Here is a 19475-nt window from a genome sequence, read left to right on the forward strand (position 1 = left end):
TATGGTACTTCCTGACTTTCCTGTATTATGAGGTACTCCAGGTTCATCTTAAATTTCCCTGCCCAAGACCTGGTATTCAGTCATTTCTCTAAGAAGTCCTGATTCCTTTTATTGGAGAATAGTGTTCAGAAACTAACTTCTGGTCATTGGGTGTTTGTTGTCACTGAGGTCTCACTATTTCTAGGTTCTCTCAGTGAATAGAGACAGGCTATAGATGTATATATACTAACTTGTGTGTATACATATCTATACTTTTTTGTGTCTGTTCATCAGTATATGTATATTAAGCTAACCATGAGTTCACACTGACATCTCCTGTTCTTATTCACTACCATAGAGTTCATTCTAGTCTTTTTTTTTGCTTATCTGTAATTTTAGCTGATAGTGAGAAACCTGGCTGGCTCTTGTTTTTTCCCATCCATTTATTTATTTAAGTGTACATGTGAGGCACTTTCAGAGTTGTTTTCTTATACCTCTTGAAAAAACAAATTTAAACAATTAGTAAACCCATGGATAATTGTGATAACATTTTTATGTAAATCCTTATCTGTTTTACACATTTCTTTTCTTTCTTTTTTTTTAACATTTTTTAAATTAGAGTTTTATAGTTAACACATAGTAGTTGGGTTTATCATGACAAACTCATATATGCATGGAAATCGGTTTCAGTTCATGATCCCCCATATCCCTCCCCCTTTTCCCTCTCTCTCTTCCCTCTTCCTTTTCCTTCTGGTCCTCACTCCCCTCTTCCATTCTCCTACCTCTGCTCTACTTGACTCCTTTTGCTTGTCTAGTAATTTATATTTTATTGATTTTTCATATTATCATATCCTTCCCTCCCCCTTTCCTTTATTTTACTCTAGCTCCCACATACCAAGAGAAAATATTTGACTTTTGAATTTCTGAGTTTGGCTAATTTCACTCAGCATGATATTCTCCATTTTTATCTGTTTACTGGCAAATGTCATAATTTCATTCTTTTTTATGACTGAGTAGAACTCCGTTTTGTGTGTGTGTGTGTGTGTCATAATTTCTGAATCCATTCATCTATGAATGGACATCAGATTTTGATTCCATAATTTAGCTATGCGAATTTACACATTTATTTTCATCTTAAAAATGGTTTAATACGACATGCTAATTTTTGGTGTTTCTGAATCATTCAGTCACATGATAATGTGACAGTCTGGGTTTTTAGCCATGTTTGGCTAGCTGCTTAGTACGGTGGTAAAGTTTTGTGTGATCATTCTTAGAGGACTAGTTCATCTCCAAGAGCTATATGGTACCTCCCTTTGTCTTTGTGTATCAGTATGCAAAGGTCACTTTTATTTATTTATTAACAGTACTGGGGTTTGAACCCAGGCCCTCATGTATCTTAGGCAAGTGCTCTACCACTCATAACTTTTAAAAATGAACATTCTTTTCCTTAGTTGAGACTCTTTAATATACTTATGTTAAAGTCATTTTTTGATTAGGCTGTTATTATCATTTTGTTGGAAGTAAACTCATTTCCTGGATTGTTACTGACTTTTTTTGTCTTTTAAAGACACTCACTATGTTGCCTATTGAGGCCCTGAACTCTGGGCTCAAGCAATTCTCCCACCTCAGCCTCCAGAGTTGTTGAGACTGTAGGAATGCACCATCATGCCTGTTTTTGGCTTTTTATTTTTTATTTTTTGAGATATAAAGGACATAGAGTAAAATATATCCTTTTTAGTTACACAGTTCTATAAGCTTTGTCAAATGCATGCTATTATGTAATTATCACTACAGTCAAGTTAGAGAATAGTCACATCACCTCAAAGCATGCCTTCATGTTCAATACTCTCCTTTTACTTCCATTCCCTGGCAGACATTGATTTGTTTTCTGTCCTTGTAGTTTTGCTTTTTTTTTTTTTTTTTTTTTTTTTTTTTTTTTTTTTTTCAAAGAGTGCTATGTAAAAAGAATTATAACATATGTAGACTTTTGGTGTTTACTTTGACTTAGCATAATGCTTTTGAGTTTACTCCATATTGCTACATGCATCAGTCATTTGTTTTTTATTAAAGCCACTTGGGAAAGAGTTAGTGGTTTCTTATAGACTAATCATATTTTATTCAACCCATCTTTCCATCTGTAGGTAACTGTCATACAGCTACATACTGAAATGTTGTTCAACAATAAAGCAAATCAGTGGTTTCCAGGGGTGGGAGTAAAGGATCCATTCAAGTGTTGGTGGACATTGAATTGTTTCCACTTTTTGATTATTATAACTAATGTTGCTTATGAACGTCTGTGTACAAGTTTTTTTGCAGACATGTTTTCATTTCAGTTATATTTCTTGGAGATAAATTGCTGGATCATATAATAATAATAATAATTCTATGTTTTAACCTTTTTGGGTACTGGGGATTGAAACCAGGGTGCTTTACTACTGACCTACATCTCCAGCACTTTTTTCCTTTCTCCCCTCCCCCCCCCCTCCCCTCCCCTCTCCCCTCCCCTCCCCTCTCCTCTCCTCTTTCCTTTTTCCTTCTTTCTTTTTTGAGCCCTTTTAATTTTTTGAGATAGGGTCCTGCTCAGTTGCTTAGGGGCTTGCTAAATTGCTGAGGTTGATCTTGAACTTGAGATCCTCCTGCCTCAGCCTCCCGAGTTGCTGGGATTCCAGGTGTGCACCACCACGCCCACTTCTATTATGTTTTAATTTCTTAACTTCCAAATTGTTTTCCATAACAGCTATACCATTTTGCATTCTTGACAGAAAAGTATGAAGGTTCTAGTTTTCTTTCCAGCAATTATTATCTTTTTGATTATTTCTGTTCTAGTGAGTGTGATCATCCTTTTACTTCTATTTTTAAAATTTTAAACAGTTTTCTTAATGCATGTTAATGGGCCATGCTTTTAATCTAGAGTGACAGTCTTTGTCTTTTAGTTCATATTAATTTTTTCTAACAATGGTTGCTATGACTGGGTTTAAATCTGCTACCTTGCTACTTGTTTTCTTTTTGTCTCATTTATTCTTTTTTTTTTTGGGTGCTGGGGATCGAACCCAGGGCCTTGTGCTTACAAGGAAAGCACTTTACCAACTGAGCTATCTCCCCAGCCCCTTGTCTCATTTATTCTTGATTCCTTTTTTATTTTCTGCTTTCTTGGATTAATTATTTTTTTATCTTTTTGCAGTGGGTATTGAACTTAGGGTCTCATACATATTAGGTGAATGCTTTACCACTGAGCTATATCCTCAGCCCTGGATTATTTTTGTGATTGTTTTATGTTCATCTTTGCTTTATTAGGATTCCTTAGGATTCCTTTTTTTGGGGGGTACCAGTGATTGAACCCAGTGGCACTTACCACTGAATCATATCCTCTCCTCCTTTTTTTTTTTTTGAAATTTTGAAACAGGTCTTGCTAAGTTGCTCAGCTGAGGCTGACTTTGAACTTGAGTTCCTCCTGCCTCAGCCTCCTGAACCACTGGGATTATAGGTAGCTCCTGTTAGATTTTTTAAATTTAGTGGTTGTCTGTGTTTTATATTATCCATCTCTGATTTATCATATCTACTTCACATATTATTATCCATTTCATCTTCATATGTCAGATTCCTCTCTTCCATCCTTTGTTTTATTGTTACACATTTTATATATTGAGCTCATGGTGTATTGTTACTGTTTTTGCTTTAGATTAGGGATTAGCAAGCTTTTTTGTAGTAAGCCAGTAATAATGCATTTTTGACTTTGCTAATCATAGGATCTCTGCCACTACTCTCTCTTAGTGCTGCCATTGTAATGAGAAAGCAGCCGTTGGCTTTATATAAACAAATGAGCATGACTGGATTGACCTGCAAACTAGTTTGCCAACCAACTGTATTTAAAATGATATGTCTATTGTCATTACAGGACAAATATCTATTATGTTCATGTTACTTTATATGATTTTCAGTGCTTTTCATTTCCTTTTAAGTTGCCATGTTATACTCCTTTTAAAAAATTTGAATTAAATTTTATTAGCATGTGTGAATGGTATATATTAATGTGGTTCAGTATGATATTTCCATGCATACAGTGTGATAAAATCTAATCACCATCCTGCTTCCAGTCTCTACTGTTCTATACTGTAAGGTCAACTCTTTTTAGCTTCCAGCATATGAAAAAGAACATACAATCCTTGTCTTTCTGCGTCTCACTTATTTCTTTTCTTTTTAAAAGTTTTTTCCTCCATTTTAAAAAATTGGTGCATTATAATTGAACACATGGTGAGATTTGTTAAATATTTGTATGTGCAGAGAATATAACAATATAATTTGGCTAATATCATTCCCCAGTATTTCCCCTTTCCTCTTTCCTCTATTGATCTCCCTTTGATTTTCGTGAGAATGCCCCCCCACCTTTATTTTCCTTTTTTCCTCTCTAGCTTCCACACGTGAGAGAAAACATGACGCTTGACTTTCTGAGTTTGACTTATTAGGTTTAACATAATATTCTGAAGTCCCATCCATTTTCCTGCAAATGATGTAATTTCTTTCTTCTTTATGACTGAATAAAACTCCATTGTGTGTGTGTGTGTCTCTTCACCCATTTCCCTGTTGATGGACACCTAGGCTAGTTCCGTAGTTTGGCTGTTGTGAACCGTGCTGCTGTAAAATTAAGTATGCATGCATCACTGTAGTATGCTGACTTTAGTTCCTTAGGATACATACTGAGGAATGGTATAGCTGGGTCATATGCTGGTTCCATGTGTCTTGCTTATTTTAATTAATATATCATCTTGAGTTCCACCTTTTTTTTTTTTTTTTTTTCAAATGACAGGATTTTATTCTTCTTTATGGCTGAATGGTACTCCATTGTTTGTATATACCACGTTTTATTTATCCGTTCATCTGTTGATGAACTGCTAGGCCAGTTCCATTTCTTATTTATTGTGAATAGTGACAAAATAAACATAAGCATGAAGGGATGTCCTTGGTATGTTATCATTTCCTTTGACTGTATACCAGAAGAGTGGGATAGTCTTCCATTTTTAGTTCTTTTTTTTTTTTTTAAAGAAACCATACTGTTCTCCATAATGGCTGTACTAATTTCACTCCAATCAACAGTAAATGAGTTCCTTTTTCTCTGTATCCTTGCAAGCATTTATTATAACTGGTATTTTGTTTTGTTTTGGTAATAACCATTCTAACTGGGGTGAGATTATTGTGTTTTTTTTTTTAAAGTATTTTTAGATGTTGATGGACCTTTATTTTACTCATTTATTTTTATGTGGTGCTGAGAATTGAACCCAGTGCCTCACACATGCCAGGCAAGCGCTCTACCACTGAGCCACAACCCCAGGCCCAGATTATTGTGTTTTGATTTACGTTTCCCTGATATCAGGAATTTTTTTTAGGGGCTGAGGTTGTGGCTCAGTGGTAGAGCACTCTCCTAGCATGTATGAGGCACTGGGTTCCATACTCAGCACCACATAAAAATAAATAAAATAAAGGCCCATTGACAATTAAAAAATATATAAAAAAGGTTTTTTTCATATATTTCATTTGTATTTCTTCTTTTAGGAAGTATCTAAGTCATTTGCCCATTTTAAAATTAGATTACTTTTTTGTAAAGATTTTTAGTTCCTTATATGTTGTGGATATTAACTGTCAAAATGAATATTTGGCAAATACTTTTTCTCATTCTGTAGGTTGTCCTTGTACTCTGTTGTTTCTTTTGTTGTGCAGAAGCTTTTTTTTTTTTTTTTGCGGTGCTAGGGATCCAATCCAGGGCCTTGTGCTTGCAAGGCAAGCACTCTACCAACTGAGCTATCTCCTCAACCCAGCTTTTTAGTTTTATATAATCCCATTTATCAATTTTTGCTTTTGTTTCCTGTGTTTTGGGGGTCTTATTCAGAAGATCATTGCTTGTATGAATGCCTACAATGTCTTGAAGTGTTCCCTCTCTGTTTTCTTCTAATAGTTTCTGACTTTCAGGTCTTATATTTAGGTTTTGATCCATTTTGAGTTGATTTTAGTATAGGGTTCAAGTTTCGGTCTTCTGCATGTGAATATCCAATTTTCTCAGCATTGTTGATTGAATATACTGTTTTTTCTCCAGTGTTTGTTTTTTGGCATGTTTGTTACAAATTAGTAGTCTATGGGTATGTAGGCTTATTTCTGGGATCTCTGTTCTGTTCCTTTGGTCTATATGTGTGTTTTTATGCCAGTATGGTGGTGTTTTGGTTACTGTGACTCTCTGGTATGTCTTGAAATCAATAATTTAGTGCTTCAGCTTTGTTCTTTTTGCTTGGAATTGCTTTGGTGATTTGGGTCTTTTTGTGCTTCCATATGAATTTTTGGATTATTTTTCTAGTTCTGTGAAAAATTTTATTTGATGAGGATTGTATTGAATGTTTATCACTTTGGGTAAAATGGACATTTTAACAATATTCTTCAAATCCGTGAACACGGGAGGTCTTTCGTTTTTTTATAGGGCCATGTGACTTTGATTTTCAGATGAAAATAGATCCCTTTTACAAAATAGTAACTCTAATCCAGGTTCTATAATCCTGAGTGTTATAAGCACATTATCTGTATATCATTTATCGTATTAGAATACTATTCTTCTTCATGGTTTATTTTGCCTATTGTGGCACGTCATGAACTCCAGAATCCTTTTTTCTTCTATATGGCTTTTCATTAAAAATCAGGATCTCTGTGAGAGTCTCTTCTTGGAGAAATTGTGTACCTAATATTTGTCTTTGATAATAAGACTTACAATTGTATCATCATGGTATATCTCAAAATAGAATCTGATATTTCACTGCCTTTTTATTTTTTTTTGGAAAGGAAGAAGTAATAGTCTGTATTTGTAGATTATATGACTGTCTGTCTGGTAAAGTAAAAAATCCTAGGAGAACAGCATGTTAAAGGTAGAGGCTGCTTCATCAGCCCTGAACCTGCAGTGATCCAACAGCTGGCTGTAATGGACAGCAAATTAGGGGGCTGTCACTCAGCATTACCAAGCCGGTCCCCAGTGATGCAAATAGAGGGCAATAGGAATCTCAAACAGGGCCGTTGGTGATGAAAATTAGAGAACATTTTGGTGTTTTCTAGTAAAATTGAAAATTCAAATACCCTGATCCAGAAATTCTACTCCCAACACATAACCCTAAACAAACTTAGTTGTGTGATTGTGGAAGCACACACATTCCTGTGTGTTCACAGTGGTGTTTAAAAAATTCTCAGGTTGTCAGTAGGCCACATGTCCATTAAGAGTGAAATAAATAAATATGCTATGGTGTATTAAAACAAGATGTACAGTAACAAGCATGAATGAATGAAACAGCTACATGACAGAAGTTTTTTTTTTTTTTTTTGGTGGTACTAGGGATTAATCCCAGTGGTGCTTTACCACTAAGCTACATTTGCCTTTTTAAACAACAGATAAGGTGTTTCCTAACAACTTTTTTTCTAGAAATCTAGGCATTTCTTGGAGCCCTTTCCAGTCTCCATACAGTGCATCTATGCCATTTTTTGATTTGGGAACTAAACCAAATTTTTCATAAATTTTCTTGTGTGAATTTTGACTATGTAACTACTCTTTAAGGTAAACAGTTGAGTTTACACAGTACTCATCCTTGTTTAAAATTTTCATGACTGAAATGCCTTAGGCTTATGGTAGTAGGTTGGCCAGCCTCAGGCCTTTAAAGTTGGCACAGTCCAGTATAACTACCTCAGGGGTGTGTGACCATGGAAAAACATGTTTTTGTTGTTAGTGTTCTTGCTTTCTAGTAATTTTATTTTCTGCTCAAGGGATTTAGTATCTGTGCAGATACTTTCTTTTTAAAGGACACATAAGTAATGACTTGACCTCTAATCTTAGCTTTGAAAATTTCCCAGACACTAATAAAGATTTGATGTCTGATGACCTATTATTTGAGAATACTAATTGGCCAGCAATCAATGCTATTTAAAAATGTATATTTTACTCTGAAAATTAGTTTCATGGCTAAAAGACTTGGTGAAGTTATGCATACAATGATATAATTTGGCAACTCTTATTTTATAATACCTTTTCTTTGGTGTCACTGAGACCTAATGCAGTTCAAAACAATTCTTCTTCTCAAATACTAGCATGATTTTGTTCTGGGGAAAAAAAAAAATTCACTGTAGTCTTATCCAAAATAGCACCTGTGTCTTGGACCCAATAAGTAAGAACATTTCAGACACCAAGGGTTCTTTGGCGACTTAGATTTAATAATTGTTTTGCATGAATATGGTCAACCTTTCCAGTACATGTATGAGCAAGTTTTTTTGTTTTGCTTTTTTTTTTCTAAAAAAAACAAAAACAAAAACAAAAAAAACAAAGGATCAAGTTACTACTGAAGATTGGATCACTGGTTAAATTATCTGGGATAGCTATATTGGGAGTGCGACTTTAATAATTAGTGGAATGAAAAAGTAGTTCACCAGATTTTATTAATATATGTGACAAGGTGTATTCATGAGGAAGGAACAAGAAATTTCCTCCCAAAATGTGAGGGCATAGCTAGGTGTTCTTTTTGGACTCTCTGTTTGTCTTATATCTGTGATAACACATTACCTTCTGCTTGAGAGCCTAACGAGTAGTGTTGTTTTTGTAGAGCTGGCATGGAAAATTGCATATTGCAACCTTGATATGACTTTTTTGTTAAGAAGTGTTATTTAGTTCTTTGTTGCTGATCTCTATGTGCAAAGAGAAGAAATAATCTGATTAATTAATTATAATCTTTAATGAAATCTTTTTTAGTTTAGATAATCCTGAAAGAGAAGTTTGAGTAACTGGGGTTTTCTTTTGGTTCCTGTGGAAGGGAACTCCTTCAGTTCATTGACTTGAGCACTAAAACAGCTTGTTCTTCCTTTCCCTGAAGCAAAAATTATGAACATAAAGCCACAAAACAGATTCAGTGTTAATTTTTAAAGAAGCTTTCCCATATTTCCACCCCTCATCAGTGGCAAATAATGTGCCTATGTTGGAAAAAGTTGAAATTTTCCACTTGTGCATTTTGAGTTTTTCAGAGGTATTATATTCTCTGGAAATAATAATAAAAGATACTAGGGCTTATTCAGTCCTTTTTGTGTGAGGAACTCATATAACACTAATGCATTGATCTTAACAGTAGTTGATTGTGACTTTAAAAGGTCATGAGTTACTGCTGTTACAAAAAAAAGAAAAGGAAAGAAAAAGATGGAGGGAAGCTCCAATTTATAAATATTACTTTAAAAAATCTAGATAAAACTAAATTAGATAACAAATAAGCTATAGGGCATTATATTTCTTATACTTCTTTTGTATCTATGAATGTACTTGAAGTCCGATTCCCTTCTTAAACTAGAAAGCAGAGTGTACTTCTAAGCTTTTATTCCTTCTTAGCTAAGAAGATTTAAAACCTGTGGTGGTTTTCTGAGTTTATTACATTAATATATCAGTGTATTTTATTTGTCCTGAATTGGGATATTATCCTTTAAGTTTTCTTAATATTTGTGGTATATAGCTATTGATTTTGACAAATACAGTGGTCCTGTGTATTAATTTTCAACTTTTTGTGTTTTGTAGGTTTATTCTTCAGTCCAAGGAGGTAATTCACAATCAGCTGTTAGAGAAACAGAAAATAGCAGAAGAAAAAATTAAAGAATTAGAGGTAAGGTTTGGGTGAATATTGACAATAGCAGTCAACTTTTATGAAAAAGTAATTATCTTGTGACATGTTAAGTGAAAATATCACATTTTTATTGTTTACGTTAGAGCTGTGAAGTCATATTCATGGCAGTGTATAAAGCAAAACAGTTTCTTCTTTGGAGCTGTGGGCAGTTTCGAAGATAGGATGCTATTAATCTGAATGTATTTTCTCCATTGCCTTTGGACATTTCTAAAAACCATAAACAAGGGAGCAGTGCATATTTAAAACCATGTAGGTAGTGGCTTGTTGGAGGATGGGGAAAGAGTGTGGGTAATGTTAACAGTTGTTAAAGGCTCTTGATGTAGTGTCTCTTATGCATTCCTTTAACTTACTGTAGGTTCTAGATAAGAACTAAGAAGTGAGCTATAACAAATTAACTGAAGGATGGTTCTTCAATGAAGAAAACATATTTTCTTTTTAGTTAGGGAGAAAGATGATAGGTAAGAATAAGTTAGTAAATCTTTGGGAATTGGAGTTTATTACTATAGTTTCCTTACATATTAAAACTTGGTGGAGTGTTCATTTTGGGCTTTGGTGAAAAGTCCATCCTGTGTATAGTAAATGTTAGGTTGGACAAACCACTGGTAATTATTTCTTAGGGATTAAGATTTCCCAAGGTGGGGGTGGATGTGTTATGATTTCATAGGTCACTTTATCTAATTTCTGTATTATTTGGAGCACTGGTTTAGAATCTGACTCAGCTCTCTGCTGAATTGGGGAGCCGCCCCCTGTAATCCCTGGGGATTTTTCAGGGCACTGAGTTGGCAGCACCTGATAGTATGTAGTATCTTAGATTTCTTAGGCTTATTTTTATTTGATCATTTAAACAAACTCAATGACAGATTTGAGAAAATCTAGAAAGATGCATTGTAAAAACAAAAGTGGCAAACCGTGAGAAACCTAGTGAAGAAAAAACTGTTGGCCTGTGGTAGCCAGGTAATTATTGTATCCAATTGTATTACTTTTATCAGCCCAAGGTTGTAGAGTAAGTTTATATCTTTTATTTATTTTTGGGGTACTAGGGATTGAACTCAGTGGCACTCAGCCACTGAGCTACACCCCCAGTCCAGTTTGTATTTTATTTAGAGACAGGGTCTTACTGAGTTGCTTAGTGCCTTGCTTTTGCTGAGGCTGGCTTTGAACTCTAGATCCTGCTGCCTCAGCCTCCTGAGCCCCTGGGATTACAGGCCTGCAGGCCAGTGTAAATTTTATATCTTGTGTTTTCACTCACAAGAAACAAAATATTCAGAAAAGCCCCCTAAAAGTATTTCATATCTAGGTTAAGACAAATACTGTGTTTTTGCAACTAGGTATATGTTTCTGAAAATTTTCCTGATTAATAAGTAGCAGTGAGGGCATTAGGGTTTTCAGAATGGTAATTTTACATAGTTCTTGTTTTATGAAAAGAAAGATCTGTGTAAGGATATTGAAAATGATATGTATGTGGCTATATATTAAATTGTTAACACTGTTTACCCTGAGGAAATTATATGGGGCATGGGGATAAGTGATTTTTTTTTTCTTATAATCTCTGTGATGAATAAATTATAACAAATATGCATTAACTTTTATAATTAAAAAAATATTAGGCTGGGGAATGTAGCTCAGTGGTATAACACTTGCCTATGTAAAATTGCTGCAAAGTATTAGGAATTTTGTTTTCCAAAAGTTTCCTTTTGTGAAGTCTCTCAAATACTAGTAAAGTATTCTTATAGCTTTCATATAATAGAAGCAGGTTAACTGGTTTGGGTACATGTTGAAAATGCTGATTATAGCTACAAAAATCTAGCAGGACGAGAATCTAACTTCTACCCTGGAAGTTAATTTAGTTCTTTTTTTCTTTTTACTCTTTAATTTTACATGTCATTTATATTATAAATGTAATATTAAGAAAAAAGTCAAAATATAAGACATTATTAAAGTAAACAATGAAAATATAAATTTTTCTTTCCCTTGAATACTTCCATATGTCACCTTTACTTTTTTAAAAAAAATATTTTTAAGATGTTGATAGACCTTTATTTATTCACTTACTTGTATGTGGTACTGAGAACTGAACCCAGTGTCTCACATGCTGGGCAAGTGCTCTACCACTGAGCTACAACCCCAGCCTCACCTCTATACTTTGTTATGAATCATTCCAAACTTTCTTTTGTGTTTATATAAGTACGTTCACATACACATGCATAATTGTTTTTTAAAGAGGAACTATGCAATATATACTCTATTTTATCTGGCAACTTTCTGCTTTAGTAATATAAATCTAGTTTATATTTTATTTCTTGTTTTCCATTTCTCCCACCATTGCATCTTCTGTTACCTTAACAGTTACTGCACAAGTACTATTTTTGCATTTAGTGTACAGGCATACCTTGGAGATCTCACAGATTTGGTTCCAGATCTCCACAATAAAATGAATATTGTGTTAAAATGAGTCACACAAATTTTTGGTTTCCCAGTGCATATACATTTTTTCTTTTTACCATCCTGCAGTCTGATTAAGTGTGCAATAATAGCATTAACCCTAAAAAAAGTCTTAGTTTAAAAATAATTTACTGCTAGAAAATGCCAACAATAATCTGGACCCTCAGCAAGTCATTGTCTTTTTACTGGTAGAGGATCTTGCCTCATTGTTGATGGCTGCTGCTTGATCATTGTGGTGGTTACTGAAGGTTGGGTTGACTATGTCAGTTTTTAGACAAATGAGGTTTGCTACATTGATTGACTTTTCCTTTAATGAATGATTTCTCTGTAGCAGGAGATACTGTTTGACAGCATTTTTACCCAAAGTAGAACTTCTTTCAGAATTGAAGTCAGTCCTCTGAAACTCTGCCTCTGCTGTCAACTAAATTTCTGTAACATTCTAAATCCTTTATTGTCATTTCAGTAGTTTCCACAGGCCCTTCATCAAGAGTAGGTTTCATTTTAGGAAGCCATTTTCTCTGCTCATCCATAAGAAGCAACTCCTCATCTGTTAAAGTTTTATGGAGATTGTAGTAATTGAGTCACATTTTGATTTCACTTCTAATTCTAGTTCTTGTGTTGTTTCCTCCACATTTCCAGTTACTTCTTCCATGGAAACATTGAATCTTTCAAAGCCATGCGTGATGGAATCACCTTCTTCTAAACTTCTAATAATGTTGGTATTTTGACAACTTCCCATGAATCACAAATTGTTCTTAATGACATCTAGAATGGTGACTCCTTTCAGATTTTCAACTTATTTCACCAGATCTATCAGAGGATACACCATTTGAGGCAGCTTGTATCTTTATGAAATATGTTTCTTAAATAAGACTTGAAAATAGAAATTACTCCTTGATCCATGGGCTACAGAATAGATATTTTGTTAGCAGACATGAAAAAAAAAAGTTGTATATCATCTTGAACTCTTAGGTGACCAGGTGCATTGTCAGTGGACAGTAATATTTTGGAAGGAATTTTATTTCCCCCCTGAGCAGTAGTTCTCAATATTGGGCTTAAAATACTCCGTAAACCATATTGTAAACGGATTATTGTCATTCAGGCTTTGTTGTTCCATAGAATATGGGCAGAATAGATTTAGTTTAATTCTCAAGGGCATTAGGGTTTTCAGAATGATAAATGGGAATTGACTTCAATTTCAAGTCACAGCTGCATTACCCCTTCATAGGAGAGTCAACCCATTCTTTGAAGGTTTGAAGTCAGACATTGACTTTTGTCTCTAGCAATGAAAGTCCCAGAAAGTGTCTTCCAATAGCAAGCTGTTTTGTCACACTGAAAATCTGGCTGGGTAAAGTGGTATACACCTATAATTCCAGCTTCTCAGAAGGCTGAGGCAAGAGAAATGAAAGTTTCTGAGACCTGCCTTGACAATTTAGTGAGATCCCTTTGCAAAATAAATAAAAGGAGGAAAATGTGTTTAGCATAACTACCCTCATCAGTTATTTTAGCGAGATCTCTGAATCACTTGTTGCTTCTATATTACTACTTGCTGCTTCACCTTGCACTTTCATGAAATGGAGATAACGTCTCACCTTAAACCTCTTGAACAAACTCTGCTAGCTTCAGACTTTTCTTCAACTTCCTCACCTCTCTCAGCCTTCATAGAATTGAAGAGAGGGGATTGCTTTGAATTAGGTTTTGGCTTAAGAATATATTGTGAGTGTTCTGATCTTTCATACAGACCATCAAAACTTCTATATCAGCAGTAAGACTATTTTGCTTTCTTACCATTCGTATGTTCACTGGAATAGTACTTTCCATTTCCTTCAAAAACTTTGCCTTTGCTTACACAGCTTGGCTAACTGGTGATGAGGACTAGCTTTCAACCTATCTTGTATTTCAATGTGCCTTCTTTACTAAGCTTCTGATATCATGTCTAGCTTTTGATTTAAAGCAAGAAGCATTGGACTCTTCCTTTCTCTTGAACAGTTAGATGCCACTGTAGGGTTATTCATTGCCCTTATTACAGTATTGTATCTTAAGGAATAGGAGGCCTGAGGAAATGGAAAAAAATGGGAGAACAGCCAGTCGATAATATTTATGAATTAAATTTGCCATCTTATATGGACATGGTTTGTGGTGCTTCAAAACAGTTACAATAGGGGCTGGGGATATAGCTCAGTTGGTAGAGTGCTTGCCTCATAAGCACAAGGCCCTGGGTTCAATCCCCAGCACCGGGGGGGAAAAAAAAACAGTTACAATAGTAACATCAAACAAAGATCCTTGATCACACATCACCGTAATAGATATAATAATAAAAAGTTTGAAATATTGCAAGAATTATCAGAATTTGACACAGATACATGTAAAGTGAGCACATGCTGTTGGAAAAAATGCATTATCTGCAAAGCACAGTGAAACGAGGTATGTATGTACCTTTTTTTGTGGGGGGTAACAGTGATTGAACCTCCAGGGGTGCTTTACCACTGAACTACATCCCCAGACCTTTTTTATTTTTTATTTTGAGACAGGTTCTCACCAAATTGCTTAGAGCCTCGCTAAGTTGCTGAGGCTGGCTTTGAACTCATGAATCTCGTATCTCAGCCTCCAGGTTGCTGGGATTATAGGCACGTGCCACCACGCCTGGCTATATATACTGCCCCAACCTGTATTTTTAGCAATATTAGCCTCTATATACTGCCTTCTCTTTCTTGAAGCAATCATTTACTTTTCTACTGCTATTATACCTTTATAGTTTTGTTAACTTTAGCTCGAAATGTGTGCATGTGCCTTACCCACCTATGTACTCATTTACATACATGTTAATTACAGTGTTCAGATTTTCATTTTCTGATTTTGTTTTGCTTTTCAGTTAGTTGATGAGAGAGATATGTGAGGTCTCTTTCTATGATGGTATTAAAAATTTCTCCATAGTCTATTAAGTGAGCAGTGGTATATAGACTACTAGCTGATGTGCAGGTGTTCTTCATTACTGCATACACAGCTCAGAGTTGTGTTTTATGTTTTTAGGAATTGCTCAGTTCTTTTAAAGATAGCATTTCACAGTCCACTGACCTGGCTTCCATTGTTGCTATGAGATGTCTAATTGTTACTAATTGGTCTTTTCTCCCTGGCTTCTGTGTGTGTGCACGTGCACACAAAACCTGTGTGTGTTTCACTGAACCACAACCTTAGCCCCTCTAGTAGATCTTTTAAAGATAGTTCCTTCCACCTGAACATGTCCTTCTGCCTTTACCAGCTCCATCTACTAATCCTTCAGAATCTAGGATAGGGCTACTTCTCCCAAGAAGCATTTTCTAATTTCTTTTTTTTCTTTCTTTCTTCTTTTTTTTTTTTTTTTTTGTGATGCTGGGGATTGAACCCATGGCCTTGTACTTGACAGGCAAGCACTCTACCAACTGAGCTATATCCCCAACCCCTAATTTCTTAAATTACGTGCTGCTTCCTTGTACTCGCTGTTTATTCATTTAGCTTCTTAGCACAGTATAGGAATTTGGGAATATGATCTATCACTAGTTGAAGCAAATCACAAGGATGATTTCTTATTGAATGAGACAGGATAGGTTAAGGCTTTCTTTCCCTAAATATAAAGGCCACTCCATGAAAATAAACCAGAAGCATTCCAAACATTGCAGCCAAGCCTTTGTTCCAGATTGGTGGGGAAAATGGAATGGGGTAGAGTTGAATGGAGGTTATAGGAAAGTTCAGACTCAAGGACTAAAAGGGCACAGCCAATTAGAAGGTCATGGGCTGAACCAATAGCGTTGGTACTTTTCCAATACCTGTTTAGCAGAGATTTTGATCAGTAGCATTGGAACTTTGCTAATACCTGCTTAACATAGATATTGACTAACAGCCTTGGTACTTTTCCAAGACCTGATTAGCATAGATATTGATTAGTACCCCTACCCTAGCTATATAATCCCCAAGACTAGTACATTTACATGGCAACCCCTGTTGGTTTCCCTTTCATCCTTTAGGATCTCTGTTTCTTTTCTTCTCACTTAAATAAATCCTGCTCTCAGTATCACTCTTCCTCATCTATGGATTTCATTCTTAGCTAATTCATGAGCAAGACTCGAAAAGGGGGAGGCACTGGCAGGAGACTGGGGTCTGCCTAAAGTAACAGAAGTTGAAAATCCAGTTTCAGTATTACTTGGAAAGTTTGATATAGATCTCTAAATTGTTTTTTCTTAGGCATCTCAGTTGTTCCTCCTCTAAATACAGTATTTTCTTGTGGACCCTCGTATTTCTTGCCAGCCCAATTTCATTTCATGTTAATCCTGTATAATTATCATCCCCATCATCATACCTTGCAATTAAGTGGGGGAAACATAATTTATTCAAAACTTTGCAGACAAAGGACAGGTTGTTTCCTTTTACACGTTTTCATCTTGGAAAGAGTAAGTTTCTTTTTGGTCTGGGCCATAAGTCCAGTTTTTAATTAAAAGTGTTAACTTGTTTTATTAATTAGTCCACTGCCTCCTCACCTCCAACCAGTAGTCTGTATGAATGACACTGTGGACAGACCTATTTTATGATATAGTTCTTCAGGTTCTCTGACCTGAGAGCTCATCTTTAGGTTATTTCTCAGATTCCCTTTTACTCAGCTCTGTTTTTGCTGTGTTGTCCTCAGATCCACTCCCCCATTTATTTAATTTCATTTTTTTAAAATGAATGCAAAACTTACTTAAAATTTGTTTGACTTTTGATAACTAGTAGGTTGACTGACAGGGATGGGGTCCTCTTGATAGGGAGTGACATTCCTTACCAGAAGGATAAAGACATCACTGTCTCAGCATGTATGTAAAATGTATGTATGTAAAATGACAATAATCATTTTAATGAAATTAATTGGGAAGTATTTTCATAACAGAATTACAATATGATAGTATTTTATAGATTTTTATTTTTCCTTTATAAAGATGATAGATCAAGTTCTAGGAGAAAATTATAACCATGTTATCAAAATGGTGACTAGTAGATCAGCGATGTTAGTCCTGTTTATGAGAAAATACAAAACAGTGGTTTTGGGATGTTAGAGTAACCATGTTCTTTATGTCATTATTTGAGGAGGTTCTTTATTTTTTAAAAATACTGATAGTAAGCAAGTATGGTAGTGCGTGCCTATGATCCCAGCAGTTTGGAAGACAGGAAGACAGCAGTTTGGAGGCAGGAAGATTGCAAGTTTGAGACCAGTCTTAGCAACTTAATGAGGCCCTGTCTCAAAATAAAAGATAAAAATTGGGCTGGAAATGTAGCTCAGTGGTAAAGTGCTTCTGGGTTCAAACCTCAGTACCAAAAAAATACTAATAGTAAGTAACTTCTTAAATGAGATACCAAGTGTATATAATATTTAATATAGCATACATTGTTATTAGAAAAGATATAAAAGCATAGGTTTTAAAAATAACATGAATAAAACTGGGCTTGGTGGCTCAGACCTGTAATCTCAGCTTTTCTGGAGGCTGAGGCAGGAGGATCACAAATTAAAGGCTGAGCTGGTCAATTTAGTGAGACCCTTCCTCAAAATAAAAGTTTAAAAAAAGGGGTGGGGATGTAGCTTAGAGGTAGAGTCCTTGCCTAGCCTACACAGGCTCTGGTTTGAGGAAACCTTAGAATAGCAAAACCCAACCAAACAACAAAAAACTCCACCAGAAACATAAATATAATTGTTTGGGATTTAGAATAATGAATTTTGTGAGTCTCATTGTTTTTTGTAAAGTAGTTTTTTAAAAAAGATGTGTAACATTACTATAAAGAAATCTTTTTGATGAAATTCAGTTTTAAAGTTAAAATTATTGGTTGAAGAGATTGGTGTCTTCTGAAGAGTGCAAAATGCATCTTATATTTTTGCTCACTCTTTTGAACTTAAGAAGGAAATACTTAGTGACCTTCTTTGCATTTTTGAAAACTTAACTTCAGCATTCAGATGAGCTAGACTCTCCACTATTGTGAATCCTAGAGGTAGCTGTAAACTCTAAGTGATATGTGTGAACACATTTAGACCATTGTTCCCATAACACATGTTCCCATGACACATGTTCTCTCTTGTTTCAGGTGTGGACCAAAAAATTACTACTTATGGCTAATCTGGCTTCAATCTAAAGTCTCTTATATTTTAGGCACATGCATATACTGGTTAAACACCATCCTTCCCCTCTATTCTCCAGCAGGATTACCGTCCCTTCCACCTTCCAGTTAACTCAGCAATGACAGAATAAGGAAACCCAGGACCTTCTGTCTCTGGCTTAGTGCTGCTTCTGATACATAGTGTTGGAATTCTTGGGTTGTTGAAATAGTTCTCCAGTCCAGGGTATCAGTAAAATCTAAAAAAATTATGTAAAGCCCTGACTTGTAATGTCCTGACTCTCCCACAGAAATGACAGTTTGGTCACACAGTGGTTCCTGAACTTAAGTGGGAAGAAAAGTGATGAGAGAACTGGACAGGAGGTGCCTGTGACACTCTGCAGTTGGGTTATTTCTGATATTCTGATGAGAACATGTTTTGGAGGAATTCCCATGATTGAAGAAATTTTATTCTGCCTCTTAAGGGTGATTTTTTTTCCATAGCATGGGTTGCATTTGCGTGGATGTTCAGTTTTGCCGTAGGTACTGCATTTTTGAGCTGGTGCTATTATGTATATCATGGGATCCCTATTTGGAGGTAATGTCAAGTGGACTACTATACGATGGGCACTGATACTTATCTGTGTTTTCAGTGGAGAGAGGACGGATGGTGAGAGCAGAACCAATGATATGTTGTTGTTATAAGAAGCATCCAAATGGTTCAACTGCTTGCATAACTCAAAGTTCAGAATTCATTAAAATTTTATTTGTAGTAAAATAGAGCATTTATGGAAATATGCAATAATGCATTTAACTGAATCAATAATTATAAAGCAAATAACTCCCTGTAATGATTTTCAGGCTGGGCAATTGAATATTGGCAAGACAGTGATCTACCCGCACCCCAGCCCCTCTGTTGGCTACTCCCTGATTACACTGCCATCCCTGCCTGCTCTGCAGGTAACTGCTACCTTAACTTGGATGATAATTATTTCCTTTTTAAAACAGTTTTACTGCCTACAATGTGTCTCTGAAACAACGTAATTTAGTTTGTTCTTGGACTTTGTGAACAAAATCACTCTATATTCTTTTTTGCCTTCTTTTGCTCAACATGTGTTTGTGAAATACATATTGTTATCTGATATTGTGATTTGTTCACTTCCATTTCTGTCTAGTAGCCCATTATATATATAAGTAGCAGGCAGATAGTCCATTTTTATCCTTAACAAATTGAGATGCTCTCAGAGTGTACAGTTTATCTCAGACTCTTGCTTGGAGAGCTGTTGTTCAGAG

The 19475-nt window shown here is 35.3% G+C and overlaps 1 protein-coding gene across 1 annotated transcript in view; it reads left to right on the forward strand.

The window, feature by feature from the left end:
- PFDN1 (prefoldin subunit 1) overlaps positions 1–19475 on the forward strand; it is a 59455-nt gene that overhangs the window by 17424 nt on the left and 22556 nt on the right. The window contains exon 3 of the mRNA XM_079144013.1: positions 9545–9629. Coding sequence (XP_079000139.1) covers positions 9545–9629 — 85 coding nt within the window. The remainder of the gene's footprint in view (positions 1–9544; positions 9630–19475) is intronic.

The sequence above is a fragment of the Sciurus vulgaris genome (assembly GCF_902686455.1).
Source record: "Sciurus vulgaris genome assembly, chromosome: 6".
Taxonomy (NCBI): domain Eukaryota; kingdom Metazoa; phylum Chordata; class Mammalia; order Rodentia; family Sciuridae; genus Sciurus; species Sciurus vulgaris.